Genomic DNA, 22,988 nt, shown 5'->3' with positions numbered 1-22,988 from the left:
TTGTCATCTTAAACAGCTCATAGAATATTTATAAATATTATGCTGATTCTTATTTAATGGTATTTTATATTAGTAAATTATAAAACGAACAATAAAAAAATTTTTTTTAATGTTTATTTCTACTTAAATCAACAAATTTTTTTAGTTACTTTTCACTAAATAATTAAATTTTTCCCCCATATAAAACTAAAATTAGTTAATTAAATTTAAATAATGAATGAATATTTGAAAAAACTGTATTAACGTTAAGTAAAAAATGTATTTGAGCTTGAAAGGATGAAAAAAAGTATTTTATTAATGATTGAAAATTTGAAATATATATAAGAAGAGTGTGAAGTAATAGTAGGAATTGAAACAAAAAGGGGCCTGGTATCAGACAACTATTAAAGTATAAGTTTGGTGACGTGAACCATACATGCATGTATTGCATACATAATTATAATTCAGTCATAAATTCAATAAACAACATTACATGTTCTTTATTGAATTTATCTAGCACAGCGAATATAAAATAATTAAATGTGATCAATAAACAATTTTTTTTTGTTCAAGTAGAAGTATAAGTTAGAAATTTTCACTGTTATCTTTAAAATATGTGCAAAACTGAATCGTTTATAGTAAAATTTAAAACATTGACTAACGCTTAACCAATCAGAAAGTTCCATTTCGTTTATCGTTCATTCCTATTTAATTAATGAATTAATATTAGAAAAACTGCATTAACATCAGGTATCATTCACTGCAAGTTCAAAAGAATGCATTTGAACTTGATAGAATGAATAAAAAGTATTTTATTAACGATCGAAAATGTGAACAAGATATAGGGAGAGTGTGAACTAATAGAAGGAATTGAAAAATGTGTAGTAATTCAAATATATTAACTCTAAAATTAACTTTCAATATCACACATTCAGTGTTAAATTAACAAGCAATAAAAATTTTCAGTTAAATTACATAAAATCATTTTATCTTAAATAATGGAATGCGAATTGGAATTATTCTTATTTACCTCTGAATTCCACCATGTTGAGCACAGTCTTATTGCAGGATATCCACTCATTGTATTTTTGAAGTTGCATTTTCCATCTCTGTAAAATATTTTACTGTTTAACTTATATGTAAGTAAACAAATAAACAAACCGTGATAAAAAAAGAAAGATTACTTAATATTTATAATACATAAACCCATTAATGGTTTCTTAAAGTTTATTATGTATGGATGAAATACAGAAAAAAAGATTTTTTCAATAAGTTTAAGGGTAATTTCGCTGATTATGGCAACTGTTGTTTAAATAAAATTTGTTGTAAGATAATTTTTCACCCCTTTTGTTTATGATATTGAATATCGTTAAACGAGATTTAACGACGGATGATTATTTAGGATCATTGAACAGTAAATATTTTAATTTATCATGTCAATAAATATCAATTGGGTACTTGAAATTCGATAAAAAGTAAGGTGATTAGGCCTAACCATGTAATTAATCAGATTTCACTGGATACCTGTAGGCGATGTTACGCGTGTGTGTCGAGCCTGATTGGCTCCTGAAACTCCAATTCCACGATTTACCTAAGATGACGTCACTTGCAGGTATCCAATTAGTCAGGAATTGAAATACTCGTACATTACATCAGTCACATTCTCTATGGTATTTAATGTCATTAATGCTTGAAACGTTAAAACTTTAAACATTGTTGTACGAAAGATTTTGTCCATATTATATTATTTCCATTTCAGCATGAATCCCTCTGTCTTGATAAATGTAGATATTTGAGTAAAAAAGACTAAACTGATACTCAATTTGGTTGTTTAAAGAGAATTCCCATTTAAATTTTTTATTAAAAAAATAAAAATAATAATTAGCTGATGATGCAAACGATAAAAATTCAGGTGTGGTATTTATATAAACTTAAGCCTGAAATCTCGGAAACATCTTTCTTGTCAAATAGTCAAATGTTTCAACTGCAAAGGAGTTCTAAAAAAAGAATTTTCTTGCAATATGACAATATTGACTAAAGAACTTACTTAGTCATATCTTTCAAATCGAATTTTAAGTTTTATTTAATGTCTTATGTAACCAAACTAGAAAGAATTTTTTTGGGTGTGAATTCATCTCAGTATTTCATATTCATAGCAGATTAAAAAAATTTGTTTCCAAAAATTGAAACAATCAGGAAGAGATAAAATGTACTTTCAAAAAAAGTATTTCACCATTAGAAAGTATTTACAGATTTTTTTAAACACCCCATGACTGGTGAGTGATATAATGAGTACATATATGGGAGTAACAAAGATAATTTTCGTGACACATACATCTCTTTCTGTTCATAAGTAAAAATGTTATTATTAATTTTAATACACAAAGTTAATAATAACGTTTAAAAGGGAAGGGAAAAGTAACAGATATTTGTCGCAAACTAGTATTATATTTTACTCAAATGTCAAATTTAAATTTGGTGATGCGGGATTTCCCTGCCTCTTAACACGCATTTATTGCCTGAAACCACAAACATATCAAATATCAAAGACGCATGTGAAATACTTTTGACGCATGTGTAACGCATACATCTTTCCATTCTTAAATAAAAACATTAATTTTAATACACAAACAAATGTGGGAAAAGTAACAAATATTTGTCGCAAACTGTTATTTTCTTTTACTCAAATGTCAAAGTTAAATTTCATGATGCGGGATTTCCTTTCGTCTTAACAAATATTTATTGCCCGAAACCACAGACATATCAAAGATCGAAAGACATATCTATCAACGAGTGGCCTTTAGAAAAGTGAAGGCCGATTGCGAAGGACACATTATTGCATACTAATGATTCATCTGGTTTTCCAGCCAAGACCATTGGCCGAAGAAAGTAATTGCTATGTTTGGTTCGGATATTTTATTTGTTTCCGAAAGTATTTAGCAATCAAACAATACATTTTCTAGAAATGGGAAACTCAGTGAAGTACAAAGAAAAGGATGTAAAACTCTAGAAAAAATATCATTTTAGAAATTTCTTTTTAGTAAATGTTTTAATTTCTTCAAGGATTCAATAGTAAATCTATAATTTCCTTAACACAAGCAGACGTTAAACGAAAATGGTTAATACTTGAAGTCAACAATTAAGTATTTGAAAATGGACTTAATTGTAATAGTTATTTTACAATATACGCCACCATTTAGAGATAATTAAGTATTTGGAGGTTTTTTTAACAGTTAAGTATTTTAGTAAGAATCGTTTAAAAAAAGCCGCTATCCTATTTTAAAAAAAGCTTGCCGTTTAGATTTAAACCTATCAAATGTTACTGCCTGTCAAATGTCAAATATAAATCATAAGTTTTAAAAGAAGGAAATAAGAAAGATTCGAATCTATTCAAGTTTATGTGGGTTGAATGTAGAACTTCAGCCCTAAAACAGAAAATGCTTAAATCGGCAATTTATGTCTATGCCATTATGAATTTTTGTTTTTTTTGTTTTTCTGTTTTTGTGATAGTAATTTTGGTTTCATTATGAAAGCATTTCACACAATTCATATTTACCTAATTAAAGCTCGTTCTTTATTTTCAATTTTATTAAGCAAAATAAAATTAGTCATCAGTTGAAAAAAAAATGGTAATTTAAGTAGTTAGTTTTGTGACACTACAGACATATCGTTCGTAATTAGCAAAATAATTGTGGCTAAACATTTTCTCCCAGGGAACTTCAGTACAATCAAAAATTAAATAGAAATTTGAGCTTTTTTTTACATAGAGCTTGAAGTAAGGCATAATTTTTAAAAATTTAATTTCTGATGATAGGATAATAATTAATTAAGAAATATTATTTAAATAATCAGTCGAAATTTGTTAAGATTTTTAAATATTTATTTATATACTTTTTGAATTTTTAAGAACTTCATATTTTTTTCCCTATAAAAATATATTTAAGCACTGGTTTATTTCCAAATGAACAATATTTGAAATTTAAAATGAAGTGAAGTACCATAGAAATGCTTTAGAATAATAATAAATTAGGTATTAGACCATTTCACAATAACATTTACAATGGCGAACAGTTGGGCAAATATAATTTATATTGAAGTAATTAGCTGCACATTTTTGCAAAGAAATAACAAAATCAATGTCTAAGCAAAGCAATTTTGCTTCTAAATTATTGCTGTTTGCCCCTTAATACCCATTAGAGTAAGACATTGTACGAACAAAATATTTCAAAATTGATATTCTTTTAAGTATTTAGAATATGTGTTATACATTTAAATTGGAACCAATTTAAATTTATTAGTAAAACCCAGTATGATGGTTATTGCCAACTAGCCAAGAAGCTGTCTGTCGGGTTAAAAAATATTTTAGAAACTCAAACGAATGAGTGCATTTTTAAGTTTTTTGTTCTGAAATCAAAATTTTTGAATACAACTATGTAATCGATGATATAATTAACAATAGTACTGAAATACGAAGTGTGGCAATTAAATAACGAAACTGATGCTCTCTCGGAATAAATAGTATCAATCCTTTTTATTAATTTTTTTTAAAATTCAAGTTTGGCTATGGAAAAAAAATTCAAAATTATATCAAAATTAACCTCATGTGACCTTTTTCCATTAGTTGAGAACCATTAAACCATTGAAATTCAAAGCGGTCAGAATTCTTTTCTCAGAATACTTAAAAATTTTGGAAAAAAAAACAAATTTTGATTTTAAAGCCGCATTTAAATTTTGTATACGCAATAATCAGTAATTGTTCTAATAAATGTTTTTTTGTCAGTCCATAGTTTCGAGTAAAACAGTATGTTGAATTAGAAAAATTCCTTTCATGGATATGGTTCAGAGCTATCAATTTTCAATATTTCATCATGGATATTCTTAGGGCACTAAACCAGTTCATCTCGTGGTATCTAATTACAGAGATTACGATACCTGTTTAAAATTGCAGGGACGAGTGCACACTGTACAGAAAAGCCAAATGAAGTATGACAAGTTAATTATGTTGTTAGGTACAATATTCTATCGGATTGCATATTAATTACTATCTAAGATATATTTTTTAACCAAAAATATGTAACTATAAAAAAATTTGTGTCTTGGAAAGAAAGACACTCAAAAGTACATTAATTAATACTTTCTTTCAACTCTAACGAGTAATTATGGGTTGCAATATAACCTTTGAAGCAAGTGATGCCTTTGCAATACAGTTTATTACGGCACACAAGACATGCTTTTTAATAATATTTTGACAATAGCTGTGAATGTAGGTTGAGGTATGTATTTACTGTCATTTCTGTTTTACTTATTTTCAAAGTAGAGGGAATTATTATGCTTGAGGAAGAACTTCGCATTGAAACTTTTATTGACAACTGAGCTCATGATTTAAACTTATTTTAATTACGTTTATTTATTTTATAATATGTATTGCATATTTATCATGTATAAATATTTTTTCAAAATTAAAATTATGCAAAATAAGAAATTATTTAGGGTTTTTAGTATATTTTTTCATCGCAATGAAAGTAGTATATTATTTGTCATTTGCTCTTTGTATATTAAATACTTGTTGTCGTATTTTATATTAATTAATTAGTAGTTCACTGTATATTAATTTTTAGCTCATTGTATATAAATTTTTAGCTCGTTGCATATTAATTCTCAGCTCATTGTATATTTATTTTTAGCTCATTGCACATTAATTTTTAGCTCATTGTATATTAATGTTTAGCTCATATATGATTCCACCAGCATAAGAGGAAGTAACTGACATATCTAGATCTATTTTATTTATTAAATTACTGTTTTAATTCTGAGCGATTGTTTTTTTTTTTTAGTTTTATTTTACAACTGGTGTTGAACAGCCGACCCAATACTGAATTTATGACTATCAATGTTCAACTCCGTAGCCTTGTAATTTTAATCCCGACGCAGAAGACAAGGGAATTCCTAAATCAAGCATTGATACAAACTAGCTTTCCAAGAGAACTTTCTGATGGAACTAACCCGCATTTGTAATACGTGGTAAGGAAAACTATGAAACCTCCCAAGTGTTGCTCGACGACCAGGGAATTCTGACCCACGATACGTCTACCACTGAGGATATTTGAAGTCAGTACAATGGTCGGTGCGAGCCGGGAGCAGAATTCGATTTGACTAGTCAACGCTAGGATTCAAATCTGGCTCACTTCAGTGACCCACCGCGGTCCTTTGAGCGAGACTTTATTTCATTTCATAAACGGAGCTGAACAGCCAACCTAATTCTGAGCTTGCAACTATCAATGTTCAACTTTGTAACCTTGTAATTTTGAACATAACCCAGAAGACAAGGGAGGGCCTAAATCCAGCATTGGCAAACACTAGCCTTCGTGGAGGACTTTTTGATTGAACTAACCCGCATTTGCATTATATGGAGAGGAGAACTACGATGATAGTAGACGGATTTAACTCATGATCCGTCAATCACTGAAGGTATTTAATGTCAGCACTGTAGTCTGAGCAAGTCGGAGGCAGAATTCGTTTTAACCAGCCACCACTGGGATTAGAGCCTGAAGTCATCTCATTGGAAAGCGAATGCTCAATTCCCTGAGCCACCGCGGCTTTTTGAGCGAATTAGTAGTTTTTTACTTGATTAAGATATCTTGTAGTTCTCATAGATATCAATTTAAGCATAAAATAATTTATGGTTTTAGCAATCAATACGAAATAATTCAGAGCAGAACATTTTTAAAGGAAATTAGAATTATTATTTTTACTTTAATAAGTCAAAGTTCCCTTTAATTTAGTTAATAATTTGAAAATATCTAAAACAAGTCAAATTTACTTGTACTATACATTCTTATCCTTTTCATTGGTTTCTTCAACATATCAATGAATTTTGCATTTAAAATATTTTTGAAAAAAAAATATGAAGTAGGAACTGTTAAAAACATTTCTAGTCAAAACTGAAGTTGACAATATCAGAAGTCAATATTATTATTAAAAATGATTATTATTAAAATATTATTCTTAAAAATGAATTTCTTTTTAGAAAAATTTTGGAAATTTTTTTTTTTTCCTGGAAAGTTATGATAACAAAATATAAAAAAACCTTCAATGATAAAATTTTTCTTTGAAAATTGAAGTTTTAAATGGAAAATAAAGAAAAAAAAAGCCGATTTACTATAAAACTATTTTTTTCTGAAAATTATGTTCATTACCTTATTTTAATGCATTATTTTTAAATGAAAAATAAAAGGATAATTTGATGCACAATAAGAGTTTTAAAAGTTTTATTTTATTCAGAAACAAAAGTATAAAATTTAAAATTAATCCAATATCTGGAATCGTGGAATATTTTCTCAAAAAACTGAGATTAAAAATATACTTAAATAAAATAAACCTCATTTGAAATACAAATTATTTTATAGAATTAAATTTTAAAAGAAAGGTCTTTCATTAACGTCCTTTTTTCTTACAGAAAATATCACTGCCGATTATTTCTAAACTTAAACATCAGAAGGTATCTTTTACGTTATTTTTTCCTATGAAAAACATTTATTATAAGTGTTTATTTTTTTAAAGAAAGAATTCTCAACTTTCGTTTATTTCTTTTTTAATAAAAGTACATTTTTCTCTACAATTCAGAAAAATATTTTAACAATTTAATCAAGCTGAAAAGTTACATAAGAATATCTACTAGAAACATTCAGTATTTAATGTTACCCTATCACGTGAACATTTTTTTTTAACTCAACTCTGTAAGGAATATCTGCGAGTAATTCAATCCTGATCTCCATAAATTCACAAAAAAAAAACAATTTTCCCTAGACGTAAATTAATAATTCAAATTTCTTATAATAATTCGTTATAATGATTTATTATTATAATTTATTATAATAATTGATCATAATAGTTTATTATAATAATTTATCAGAATAAATTATTATACGTGTTAGTTTTTAAAAAAAAATTCATTTTTCTCCACGATTCAAAAACTATTTTAACAGTTTAATTAAGCTGCAAAGTTACATAAGAATATTCTCGATTTTCTCAGTTTTTACATTAAACATTCATATCACATTAGGAAAATTGTTTTTTTTTTTTCTAACTCATCTCTGCAAATAATATCTGCGAGTAATTGAATCCAGACCATAAATTTACAAGATAACCAATTTTCCCAGGACGTAAATTAATAATTTTAATTTATTATAATAATTTATCATAATGATTTCTTATAATAATTTCTTATAATAATTTATCATAATAGTTTATTATAATAATTTACTATAATAATTTATTATACATGTTAATTTTTGGAAAAAAATTCTTATCTTTTTAAAAAAAAAAAAATTCATTTTTCTCCACAGTTCAAAAGCTATTTTAACAATTTAATTAGGCTGCAAAGTTACATATGAATATTCTCGGTCTTCTCAGTTTTTTACATTAAACATTCATATCACGTTAGAAAAATATTTATTTTTTCTAACTCATCTCTGCAAGCAATATCTGCGAGTAATTGAATCCAGACCATAAATTCACAAGATAACCAATTTTCCCAGGACATAAATTTATAATTCAAATTTATTATGATAATTTCTAATAATAATTTATTATAATGATTTAGTATAATAATTTCTTATAATAATTTATCATAACAGTTTATTATAATAATTTGCTATAATAATTTATTATACATGTTAATTTTTGGAAAAAAATTCTTATCTTTTTAAAAAAAAAAAAATTCATTTTTCTCCACAGTTCAAAAGCTATTTTAACAATTTAATTAGGCTGCAAAGTTACATATGAATATTCTCGGTCTTCTCAGTTTTTTACATTAAACATTCATATCACGTTAGAAAAATATTTATTTTTTCTAACTCATCTCTGCAAGCAATATCTNAAGTTACATAAGAATATCTACTAGAAGCATTCAGTATTTTATATTACACAATCACGCGAAATTTTTTTTTTTAACTCATCTCTGTAAAGAATATCTGCGAGTAATTCAATCCTGATCTCCATAAATTCACAAGAAAACCAATTTTCCCAGGACGCAAATTAATAATTCAAATTTCTTATAATAATTTATTATAATAATTTATTATAATAATTTATTATAATAATTGATCATAATAGTTTATTTACTATTATAATAATTTACAAGAATAATTTATTATACGTGTTAGTTTTTTAAAAAAAAAATTCTTCTCTTTTTTAAAAAAAAATCATTTTTCTCCACAGTTCAAAAACAATTTTAACAATTTAATTAAGCTGCAAAGTTGCATAAGAATATTCTCGGTTTTCTCAGTTTTTTACATTAAACATTCATATCACGTTAGAAAAATATTTATCTTTTCTAACTCGTCTCTGAAAACAATATCTGCGAGTAATTTAATCCAGACCATAAATTCACAAGAAAATCAATTTTTCCAGGACGTAAGTTTATAATTCAAATTTATTATGATAATTTCTTATAATAATTTATTATAATGATTTAGTATAATAATTTCTTATAATAATTTATCATAACAGTTTATTATAATAATTTACTATAATAATTTATTATGCATGTTAGTTGTTGGAGAAATATTCTTAAACTTTTTTTTAAAAAAAAATCATTTTTCTCCACAATTCAAGAACTATTCTAAAAATTTAATTAAGCAACAAAGTTGCATAAGAATATCTACTAGAAACACTCAGTTTTCTCAGTTTTTTATATTAAGCATTCATATCACGTTAGAAATATATTTTTTTCTAACTCATCTCTGCAAACAATATCTGCGAGTAATTGAATCCAGACCATAAATCAACCAAAAACCAACTTTCCCGGACGTTTGATAAGCATATTTCTCAAGTCAACTTGTGAGTTCACAATAGTGGGTGGGTCCTAAAGCCAATCGTAAAAATTCAATATTTACTGTCACCAGTAAATGTTATCAAAGTAAATAATGACTTAAACTTAATTGGAAAAACGAGTTGTGTAACTCCGATAACCAGAAATTTCATGGTTTTGCTCGTTGGTCATTTGTATGATTGGTCATTTATCTAAATAACTAAGTAGCTGCTGTCATATATATATATAAATAATTAATAATTTGAATTCAAAATAGCGTTATATATGATTGTTATTAATGAAGTTCAAAACTAAAAGGTTATTTTGAAATTTTAATTATACTAATATGTATTTATATTTAGTCTGTTTCTTACCCAAATAAAAATAAAAAATTGGCAGTAAAAACCATTCATTTCTACTTTTCATTTCTATGCGTGACTTCTGCTTCATTTTATAGGTAATAACATATGTATTTATTTCTGATAGTTTACACAACAAATTATGGTCAGTATTTGATCAGTTATTAAAAAGTGGTAGTCACGTTAGTTTAATTTTCCCAAATAGAAGGAGAAATAAAATGTTTTTCCTATCATGTTTTTATCAAAATTTCCGGATAGGTAACAGATATTTGTATTTATTTTACATAATCCTCAATAATTAATTAGCATAGGCATGCGTTGATTGCATAGGTCTATTTAAAATGAATTGAGAAAGGAATGATAAATCCCTTGAAATTTAAAATTAACGCAATTATGAAACTAGTTTATCCAACGATAATTCTATGTCGAAAATAATTTTTGATAAGTATATTACTTTTTACAATTTTATTTAATGACAGTCAATGAAATTTCGTTTTTTTTTAAATGGTTTAAATTTTTTTAAAAATTAATTTTGTAACGGAAATCACTGAACTTTCGTTCTTCACCTAGGAAGATGCCGGAAGTATTACTCATTTAACTTTACCCACTGGACACCTGTGAATCTAAGTCACGGAGGCGAGTAACATTGCCACAGATACCGGTTTATAAGGTGGGCCACATTTACACATCACACAAAAGAGAGCAACACACAGAGAGAAACATCCATGCCCTGAGCGGGATACGAACCCTCAACCATTGGCTTCACAGTCAGGCAAACTGATCGCTCGGCCAGCAGGCCGGCAATTTCGAATTGTAAATGTTATGTCGGTGTTGCGTTGCCCTTTGCTTATTTTAGCATTTTAACTTTAGTTTTCGTATCTATTTTAAGCCATAAATTAATTTTGCTTTTTGACTCTATGAGCAAATCCTTAATTTGCTTTTTGACCCTATGAGCCCTATGCTAACGACCTATCAACAAATCTTACCAGAATGATATTTGGGAGAAAATTATCTTTGTAGAAGATTTTTTGATTGAACTAACCGGCATTTGCGTTACATGGAGAGGAAATCCATGAAAACCTCCCCACGGTTAGCCGAATAGCAAGGGGACTCCAATCCATGATCTGTCTACCACTGAGGATATTTTACGTCAGCACTGTAGTCGGTGCGAGCCAGATGTGGAGTTCGTATCTACCAGCCACGACTCAAGATTTTAAGTTTTCGATTTTTTCCGAAGAAAAAGCAAATGTAACGTTAGGTTGAACACACAAAATATTGTTGGCGCTTAAAAACTTTTATATAAAGAGCTTAAAATAGGGTAAAAATGCATGTAACGTATCGGTTGTTGTTTCCAAAAAATGTGATATCATTCCAAATATGTTTTGTATCACTTCATTTTTTTCGTATTCCGTTCCAACTACGCAGAACCTTCATATTTTTTGTTGATTACCCGTTCGTAATTGTTATCCTCCCCACAACAGGATCCATATAATTATCTTAAAATCCATGCGCGTTAATTTTCTTTTCTGAAGAAATCAAAAGTGAAAGAATACTAACACCAACTTAGTTTTGATTGGGAAATCGTGACTACTTTTCCATCCAAAGTTGTACAATTTATGTGAACGGGGTTATTTCACTTATGTTCATCTGTCAGTCTCGATTTTTGTTTGTATTCCAACTCAATCGTCCAAGATCTTTATCTCACCCTAGATGCGCAATATAAATCATGGAAACTCTCTAAGTGCGCACGCATGTCAAGCAGAAATCCATTAATTTCCATTGAGACTAATGATACTAAGTTCAATTTATCAAGTATTTTGATGGAGATTTTTGATTTTCTTATCTACTTCACTAACCCTTCAAGATCTTAATGACTTTTAATTTTTATGTATGGAAGTGAATTTTAAAAGCGGAAGCATAAGAGGAAGGGGTACACGTGCTCCATCCTAACTGGTTAATGTAGTATTGCAATAACCTTACCTCATTAGTTTTGCAATGGTAAAAATAGAATTTGAATGTTGGGAAAAAGAAGAAACATTGCCAATAATAGAGCCTACTACTACAACAAGTTTTTGCAAAAATAGAATGAATTGAAAAAGTTTCATTTATTGAAGTTGAGAGTACTATTAAATGGAATTATAAATTTTTTGTGAATAAAACAGGGAAAGTAGTGTAAAATAATAAATTTACCTTCGGTAAAGTCCTGGCGGTATCATAGTATGTGCAAAGCGAAAAGCTGCACTTTGAAATACGTGGCTAACTCCGGGATGCACATCAGGCTTGTATCCTATAAAATATGATTTGGTAAGCGTATGATAAAGCATAGTCGAAATTTTTATTATTATGCATCGATTTCAAATCATTTCCAGATTTTTCAAGCATCGGCTTAAACGATATAAGATACTAAATTAGATTTAAATAAAATTCTGGATAAACTAAGGCTTAAAATTAAGTAAACAATACTTTCAAACTTAAAATTTCCATAATTTTAAAACTTTGTCATATTTTAGGTAAATTTCATATAAATAATTGAATAAAATAAAAACTTAAAACACAAAAAATGACTTTGAATTTTTATGAAGATGAAATAGAATTTGCAAAATCTTCGAAATATTGAGACATTATTTTCTAAATTTAATATTTTAGTTTTTACAAAATTAGTTTCTTGAAAGAGAAATGAAGCCAAATTATGTTACCAAAAAGTTATTTTTCTCTTTGTAGTGTCAGATAATGTTAAAGATTTTCGAAGACTTATAGCTAAGTTAATTTATGCCACCACAACAAGTAGGGACTATTTTTCTTTTATATAATCAGTGAATTTTTAATACATAAATTTTTTTCGGAAGTGTGAATTAAAATACTTAAAACTTTTCGTCAATTAATCGATTAATCGTTTCAAAGAAGTAGTTTTATTGAAAGTTTGGTGGAAAAAAACCCACCTTAAAAACATATATTGTAAATTAAAAATACCAATCAAAACCAGTGCTTACCTGAATATGGGGTAATATCTTCTTCCAATAATGTTGGCACATATTCGTACAAAATAACTTTCTAAAAAAATAATAACAGTTTTGAATTAACATTGTGCATAAGAATTACCATATAAATATAAATTATAGTTAACCCCTTGACATACGATGACGTCTAGGAGACGTCATTTGTTTCATATGCAAAAACAATAATTGACGTATCTCAGACGTCTTCCACACAGAGACGCCTACTTGAGCCGGACAGCAAATAAATACTTTAAAGTGGTAGTTTATCAAGTGTAATTCTTGGATTAATAAATTCAATTTAGTAGATTTTCATCCACCACTATTTCTAAATAACTCGCAGGCTTATATAATTCACCACTTTATAGTAGTTCTGCAATGCTATTCCTTTTAAAAAGCGAGCAAAAATAGTCAAATATTTGCAAAATTTAGTTTATAGTTATTTACCGTTTTTTAAAATTATTTTGGCGTGTCCGGAAACGTTGGCATCTCTGTCAACATTCCGTTGCGAGTTGTTGCTTACGGTGCAATCAAAGATCATTTCTATATCAAGAAATTAATAATTCCGCACAGTTTAGAGTTTTTGTGTTTAATGATGAGTCAAGGGGTTAAAAAATGATCTAAAATTATTATTTAACGATGGCATCAATAAATGAAAAATCATACGTGGAAGTATTCTTTAAAGCTAACAAAAGCTTCTTTTCAATCAAAATATATCATAATACAATTGAAATTAAGATATAAAAAAAACTAATAAATACAATAAAAATTAAAAAGGGATACTTATGAAACAAGAGAAATGCAGTCAAGAGTGTAGCTGTGAATGAAATGATATTTGTTTAAAATATAAAACCTAGGTAATATTTAAGATAGTTGGAGGTAAGATATTACAGTTCTAGAAACGTAAGATCTTTAATAACATGACATTCCTATTTCGATATAATAACAGTTTTAGTAACTATACTTGTAAGTTATGTAGAGAAAATGACAGTTTTGTCAGACATTCCAAATGAGAATGACGGAAAGCAAATTAAATTGTGATACGTGATTTGACCGCTTAAGTTTCTTTACATAGTCCATGTTTGCAATTAGAAGTAACAAGCAATTAAGATGACGAAGTGGTGGAAGAAGATATGATGGATGATACGATGTAACTGATATGTGATTTCAATTAATCCATTGATGAATCAAATTTAAGAGGAGAAGAAAAGATTTGATGCATCGACTTGTATTTTATAAGTTAGATCCACATGAATGAAAAAATGAATTAAATATTAGTAAAGATCATTAAAGAAATGGATGCCAATAATAAGATAGTGTATTAAGCAAATAATGTATTGAAGTTGTTTGAAAATAATTTATATTGTTCTTTTGGTAATAGTTTACAGTCGGGGGTTGCTCTAATTTTTTTGGTGACTTGCAAATAAACGAATATAGATGTAGTTTATAAACCAACCAATCAATCACATAAAGGTAAGCAAAAGTTGCGGTAACCCAAAGATGACGTCATTGAAAGCAAAGACAGCAAATTATATCATAGTTACCAGAAATGGGATTGAACGAAAATTAGTGCCAAGCCATAGAGCCTCCGATTATACACTAGAGCCGTTCTTTTAACAATTTTTTATTGATTTGATGGATTTAAAATCGAAATTTTTGCATACTTTTTTTTTGTTGTGCGATACAATGCGATTTTTGTAATGCGCTACATTTGTTAATTAAATGTGGTAAAATAAGAAAATATTTTAACTGAATGTACAATTGAACAATAAAAATAAAGGGAACGAGGCTATTTTTAATCAATTTCAACAAAGGAGAAAATTATATCAAAAAACGTGCTTAACAAACGGGTGTAAGCTTAGGGTAAATTTGGAAGAAAGGTCATCAGAGCAACTCGTTGCTATTAGACAGGTACTTAATAAAATAGGGGAAATTGAATAAAGTAATGTAACACATTCCTCTGTAAAGGTGAAACAAAAACAGATAAACTTCAGTTTCAAAATAAACTTATTTTAGCAAAAGTATTTCAGCATAGTTTATTGTAATCATGGGACAGTTGCTTCTTCAACTCCAAGGAAAAAATATTAGAAAACTTTAATTTTTACTTAGTTTTAATTTTAAATTAAATTAGTTTTAATTTTTACTTAGTTTTAATTTTAAATTAAATTAGTTTTAATTTTAAATTAAATTAGTTTTAATTTTAAATTAAATTAGTTTTAATTTTAAATTAGTTTTAATTTTAAATTACTTTTAATTTTAAATTACTTTTAATTTTAAATTACTTTTAATTTTAAATTACTTTTAATTTTAAATTACTTTTAATTTTAAATTACTTTTAATTTTAAATTACTTTTAATTTTAAATTACTTTTAATTTTAAATTACTTTTAATTTTAAATTACTTTTAATTTTAAATTACTTTTAATTTTAAATTACTTTTAATTTTAAATTACTTTTAATTTTAAATTACTTTTAATTTTAAATTACTTTTAATTTTAAATTACTTTTAATTTTAAATTACTTTTAATTTAAAATTATTTTTAATTTTAAAGTAAATTAATTTTAATTTTACTAAGAATAACTACTCTGTTTGCATAAAAAAGTTTTAACTTTACTTAACGTGAAGCTTTTAAAAGTCTAACAACTATTGTACAAGACTAAGCAAAAATCTGACCGATGCGTGCAGTGTTCAGGAAGCTGACCATATGTCAGAAAGGTCTCGGGTTTGAATCCTGATCAGAGGCATGGATGTTCTTTCCTTTTACTGTACTATCCGATCATCTTACTGCTTGCTAGGAGGGGGGGAGTATCGTTGGGACGACAAGTTTGGTGTTTCCGAAAGAATGGCCAAGATATTTGATCTTCTGATATCACGGGAAATGATGAACGTCAATATATGGCCGGTGTGATGTCATAGGCTTTAATATATCCTAGCTTTAAAAATTTCAAAAATTCAATTTTCTTTATAATTCTTAAAAAAAGTTAATTAAATTGAACTAATTGTTAAATTTTCGTTAAATTTCATAAAAAGGAAAATCTGAATATTTTATTCTCTTCCTGAAAATCATTGTAAAGGCAAACTTTTTTATAATTCAAAGAAATGTATAATTCATTAGTTCACTGTCGTGAATATACCGAGCACCAGAATGTATTTCTGTTGCCACAAAAAATGTTCAAGTTATTCTCTCGGTATTTTTGGAGATTAAGCTATAGATATTTTATTTAAAATTTAATATTAGTAACACGAGGTTTGCTGTGTTTTTAGTTATTTTATCTCTCAATAAATCACCAACTATTGATTTGTTCCCATGCTTCTAAGTTTTCGTTGGGAACAATTCAGTCACTTTTTATTTTGGCGTAAGGATTAGGGGAGGGATTCGCCCCTCATTCCAAACGTTATTAATTTGATAAAAAAATTTCAAATTAAGGTTCAAGGATGTATCTTTTCATATCTATTATAGATGTCTGATCCTTACTCTTTTTTTGTTTAACTTCATAATGGCCATTGTTAATTAAATAAAAGCAATTATCACTTTGATATATCTGTGGAAGATCAATTCTTCACAAGTGGAATGTGCAATATGTATTTACTATAATCACGCCTTCATAAAACTATTGGAAATCATGCTTCCTTATCTTAACGACGGCAATAAAAATATCCTCCACCATATGTAATGCCTATAACAGTATCGCAAGTGGGCATTGAATAAAAAAGAAATATTGAACAAAAATGATAGTCCTTATCTGTAAAATAATTTTGTAAGCATAAAACACCAATATAAACAAATTAAAACACCACAAGAAGAAAGGCAAAATTATTTAAATTCAAGGAACACTAACAAGGTATTGAAGGATTTAACCTTTAAGACATCGAACACGGTGGTGTATTTAGTCAACAGTGTGGACTTGCATTTTAAAATCTTGATTTTTTTTTACTGCTCTGGCGTCAGCTTTCTCAGAAGCTCCGATTACTATTCTTACGATCTAAAGCAAAGTTCCTCTGAATTCGTCCTTTCGCATAAAAAGAGGCAAGATAATTGCGGCCTGTAATACTTTAATGATCCCTATTTTTTATCAGGAAGCTTAGAGCAGAGCGGTGCAAGTTCAGGACCCCAAACTCATCTTTCCAACAACTTGTCTGGAAGATCTTTTTGACGGCCAAATGTGGCATAATTGCGGAGCTTAAAAATGAGTTCAACAAAATTCGAACGATTATCTTAAGGCATGGGTGTCCCTTGGGACAGAACTTGATGACCGATAGAAGCAAAAGGCTTGGTTGGTGGCGAGCAATATAGTTCACTTACTTCCAGGTTAGAATCTGCGTCTCGGCCATTACGAGACGAATGCTTTCTCGCGCCAGTCAAGTGTCTACGATTGTTAATGTTACGTTTTTATGGCGATTAAACTTATGGTCCAGAAATTTACGACTTCCTTATTAGACAATAATGTCATTAAATGCTATCCATTAACTTTAAAAGCTTCGAATAGTATAAAAGAAAGTGATATATGAATTTATTTGAATTGTGCGAGATTATTTAATAAAGACATCCGACCTAATTAGAAAGTATGAATCGATAAATTGGAAGAAGTAAGTGTCCCTCTTACATCCAACAAAAAATGAGTAAAATAACCGTTAAATTTTATGTAATATCGTAATTTTCGCAGAAAAATTTGCACATTAAATTCTCAATATTAACATTGATTCCCTAGATTATTCTCTATCCAAGAATAGTGCGATTTGTATACAAAAAGAAGGTTATTTTTTTAAAGTAAATAAATATGAACACAGCAGGAAAGACACAATTTAATGATATTTGAAGAGACAGGAAGTTCATTTGGTATCATGAAGAAGTACTATTATCATTGACAAACACAGGAGTACCAAAAAGTGATATTTCGGTATTATTACTTCCTAATTCAAGTTGTGCATCAAATTTTCTATCAAAAATTAAAATAAGAATTGTTTAGGAATTTTCATGAGCATGTAGACAATTGAAAAATATCGCTTTATTGCCACGTTTTATATTGCTCTATTACCACGTTTTACAGAATTTGTTTTCTTATCTGTTAGTTTGTGTGGAACAATCGAGATTTTACCACAATCTAAGGCTATCTAGAATGTTTAAATTATATTATTATTATATTTCAATAAGTGCACTGTATTAGACACTCATCTCTATATGGGTTACTCTACTTCTGATAGAGAATCCGAAATCTGAGAGCCAAAACCTCACCCGTGATTGGGCTTATAACAATCATTTTCAGCATTAATGCCCGTGGATGTGACAGATTTAACAACTACTAAATTGTTCTAATTATAAATGGTACCAGTTTTTTGGGGATATTTAAAAATTAAACTAAATTATGATTACATTTTATTTAATATAAAAATTAAATGTTGGTTCGGTTTCTTGTACTGTCATCGCCAAGAGGTAAAGTGTGAACTAGGTTGAACAGACTTTTGAAAGAGCGATATTGCTTATGGGATTGCTTATGGACTTGAATTATGGGATTGCTTGAATTATGGGAAATCCAACTAATTCGTAGAGATCGCTGATGTCGGATGACAATGCAAGTTTCAACTGTTTCCTAGCAACTGTTAGCAGAATTTATTGTCCTTTATCATTAGTCGAAAACTCCAAACGCTTTCCGGCATAAACAGAAAAAATGAAGGAAAAAGTGAGACAAAAAGATTTTGCCTATGCAGGAATAGCCACCTGTGCTTCATGCTATATTTCCTAACCATAAATTATAAAAATGATAAATATAATATTTTCCACTTATTTTGTATTATACAAAATGAGTAAATACAAAATAATGAAACTACGTTCAATAAAAATTTTGCGCCAAAAGGTAAATACAAAAAAAATAAAATTTTAATTTTTGATCGTTGGTAAAACCACTAAGAAATACCACGAATTTAGATTTCAGTTTTGTTTTCCAAAACGTTAATTGTTTTAACCCTAATACTTCATAGTTATACCTAACTGCATTAATTCATATTTTCTCTTCTTTTTTCATAAAAAAATTTGAGTTCTCAATTTATTAATATATTGTTTTTGATGAGGGAAATGCTTTTACATGTTTCGGGTTATTGAAAGAATTGAACTGATAATACAGTTAAAACACCCAAAAGGTAAAAACGATTATGGTACGTCAAGTATAAATTATTAATTAAGCCCGACGTAAAAACGGAAAGATTGAAGTATACTTAGGGTCATGAAACGTGTATTTACCTGTAGAAGATATAAATGTTGATGGACGAAAGTTATTTTGAAAAACAATAAACAGAAATTTTCAAGTCATAGTTTATTGAAAGAAGGCTTAAAAAATAAAGGGCTAAATTTTTATAAGACTTAGTGCAGTGTGGAGTAAAGTTAATCTATATATATATTTCTCTTACACGGCGACAAAAAAAAAGCTTCATTACAACTCCCCGAATGGCAACGCTAGAAAATCGACCAATGATTGCCGCTAAAAATGTCACATGCCAAATCTAGCTGAGATGGCTCAACATATAGCGCTTTTAAGAACGGAAACTGAAATAACCAGAGAGAGCATAAGCTAGGCAGAAGTGAGTAGTCTTTGTCGATAGATCTCTATTTTAATATTTTGTCGAAAGCGCTTTTTTTTCTCAAGAATTTATACATTACGAATTTATTTGACGATTTTCGATTTAGATCACGAATTCATTTGTTTTACTAGAATTTATTTGTTTATGCAGGTTTTTCCATTGCAATTCACTTATTTCAATTTTTAATAGACTTAATTATAGCCAAAATTTTAACCTTTTTAAAGAGATATCAGTTTTAGAAATTTTATCTTAAGATTTTATACTATAGCACATTTCTAATAGGTTTAACGAATTACATGTCATTTATTTGAATTCAAATTTATTTTAATGACTTAGTATTTACTAAAAAGATGTAATTTTTTTTTAAAAAAAAAGTTGTTATATGGATTTGAATGATTGTTTTGAATTCTTAGAATTTTGTGCATTTGCAATGTACCTAAGTTAGTAGCGAGCGAAGGGAGCTTGGTTTGCGAAGCAAATCATATAAGATTGCGTAGCAATTTTTGGGGGTTGGCGAGCGTTAGCGAGCATGGGGAGCAGCCCACTAGTGCATTATATTTCTAAAATGTTGCTAATAGGATTCAGGATAGCAAGTAACAGGCATTAAATGCGTCATAGAAAAAGAGACAACAATCCGATACTTTCTATAATTGTATACAAATGCATAACAATTAATGGGGACATTTTGTCAGATGCAAATTTTTTTTTATAGATTTGACTTCGTTTTCGTCAACACAGCTTAGATGAAATCAAATGATTTGTAAACTTTTCAACAGCAAGCATATTAGAAAACTGGCATGATTGGGTCAGATTAAAGGTAATTAAGACATTATCGTTTAACTGCTTTGCGCGTAATCTTTGTTTTTTTAGATAAATTCTTAAATGCAGTACGTGACTTGAACATAATATTTGCCGACTGCCTATAGAGGTAAAAAAAAATTCATAATTACAGAAAATCATCTAGTGATTTATAGCTTTCTTATTATACTATAAATTTCCGTACATTCTTCCGAGAACTGTATCGAGATCAGTTTGTTGGTTTTTCGTGTATCGGCGTTCTTGGATGATGAACTGAATTGAATTTATCATAATTCCAGGCATAATTAACACATCGCTAAAAAGATGAATTTTATCTTATCATTTTGATTGTTTTTGTACGGCGCTGTTTTGATTGTAGACACTGAATCATTATTTTTAATCGTTATTTACATTTAGAGAATCGAAATTAATTTTTAATAAAACTATAAAAAGGATTTAGTTATTTTTTTTTCTGTTAGGACTTTGTTATTGCTTAAGATATTAAATTATCTTAATTCATGCGCTTTAATTTTGTTTTTTAATTATGTAGATGAAGTCAGATTAACTTCATAAAAAATAATAAAAAGTTCTGATTAACAATTATAATTATAATAAGGTATAAACTTCAGGAATAAAAGGTTTTTACTAGCATCTTTATAATAAATATTTATCTTCCATGGTGCTCATAGTTATGTTTTGAAATCCCTGTTAGAAATTGCTATTTTCTAATCCAGCAGCCTGTAACGACTAGCTCTCCTATTTGGCATTTTCGTAGATTAAAAATTGTAAATTTAATTCTCGACTTTTCAGCTAAGGTAACGAATATGACAAATAAGAATAATGAAGGAATATGGTAATACCTAGAGGACTTGGGCTCCGTATTTATAAAGAAAAAAAATCTTTTTTTTTGCAGAGAACTATAAAAAGTAGGAACTTAAACAAAATATTTTATTAAGAGGCAATCTTATTTGAAATCTAAAATGGGATGTTAAAAATTCTAAAAATATCAATTAAATTAAAAATTTACGTGAAATAAAATTTTAAAAAAAAATACAAGAAAAAATAAAATGTTACACTGATACAGAGTATTTTAAACAAACAACACATTATCATAAACTGAAAAAATCTGCCCAAAATTATTAGTTCTGACAGTTAAAATTTTTTTTTATTTAGAATGACAATTATTGAATTATTGAATTTGATATTCAAGATATTCATTAACTTATAATATTTTATTTGTAAGCTGCGAAAGTTGAAAGGTTTTAGTGTATGTTACAGTTTTTATTATTGAAGAAGTTGATTCAAGTATTTATTTAAATAATGATTCTGAAAGCATTCGTGTTAAAAAATACCCCTCGTTTTAATGATAAGTTACCTCTTCACGATAAGGAGGTATTTAATGATTTTCTCCCCTGATATTATTTAAATTACAATAATCAAAGTATAACTTTCATTTGTTAGAAAAAGCTAAATAATCATTTTAAATTCCGTAATTTTTAACTTCAACTCACTACTTTATTGCTGTTTTCCAATTTTTCAAATATAAAGCTTTTGCTGACAAAATATGGTATATTAAGAGTATTGAGTTTTCTTTTTCTTTTTTACAATCGGCAACATTGTATTTTCAAACAAGTCTGAAACCTTAGAATTACTATTTATAGAAAAGATCTAAGAATATTAAATATCCTAAAAAAAATATTAACGAAATAGCCTTAAAAATAAAGCTCTTTATCGTGATATAATAATTGATAATTAAAGCATTCAAAGCTGTGAATACGAAGTGACATTGGCAAATTTTAATTCTATACAATTATCATGCAAATAGAAAACAGCAAATTATCACAATGACACGTGAAATCACACACTATGAGACTTCATAATGCACTAAGTATGACTCTGAAATCAGTGTGTAATGTGAATAGGTTATATTCATAGTGCTTATTAATCGATAGATTTTCCATATTGATGATATCACATAGTTGAAATTCAAGGATAATTCATATAATGAATGATTCAGATGGATTCATGCATATTTTATTATATTTTTATGCTGACAGCAACACAAGTATCTTATAAATTACTCAACTCAACTTGAATAACAAATATTAAGATACGCCCATTTGAAATATGGATGTTAAAAGCATAGCTTAAATACTACCGTCGTGGTTTTTGAACTCATTTAATGTTATGCATTTGATACATTAACAAAATCTATTTTTAATAAAAACGATTTTTTTTTCCAGTCTTAAGATATTCTAGTTTTCAGGGATAAATCTTTAAGTTAATTAGATGAACTAAAAAGTTCAAAACTTTTTTTCATGGTATTAAGTGCAGTTTATAGGCTGACTTATCCGTTGCAACTTTTATACGAGTGTCAATCAGTTCATGGAGTAGACAATCAATGAATTTCAGTGTTTTTTTTTTCTTCTTTTTTTTTTTTTTTGAATAAATTTTAAGTAAGGATCAGAACTTCCA

The 22,988-nt window shown here is 27.8% G+C and overlaps 1 protein-coding gene across 2 annotated transcripts in view; it reads right to left on the bottom strand.

The window, feature by feature from the left end:
• Positions 1–22,988, bottom strand: part of LOC107441689 (dual oxidase) — a 200,280-nt gene that overhangs the window by 51,188 nt on the left and 126,104 nt on the right. For both annotated transcript variants that reach the window (XM_043045166.2, XM_043045167.2), the window contains exons 7-9: positions 13,140–13,200; positions 12,340–12,436; positions 1,010–1,088 (exon numbers count right to left, since the gene is read on the bottom strand). In XM_043045166.2, the coding sequence (XP_042901100.1) occupies positions 1,010–1,088; positions 12,340–12,436; positions 13,140–13,200 (237 nt within the window). The remainder of the gene's footprint in view (positions 1–1,009; positions 1,089–12,339; positions 12,437–13,139; positions 13,201–22,988) is intronic.

The sequence above is a fragment of the Parasteatoda tepidariorum genome, chromosome 7 (assembly GCF_043381705.1).
Source record: "Parasteatoda tepidariorum isolate YZ-2023 chromosome 7, CAS_Ptep_4.0, whole genome shotgun sequence".
In the NCBI taxonomy this organism is placed as follows: domain Eukaryota; kingdom Metazoa; phylum Arthropoda; class Arachnida; order Araneae; family Theridiidae; genus Parasteatoda; species Parasteatoda tepidariorum.
Note: the sequence above shows the minus strand (reverse complement) of the source record. Positions and strands in the feature narration are given on the sequence as shown.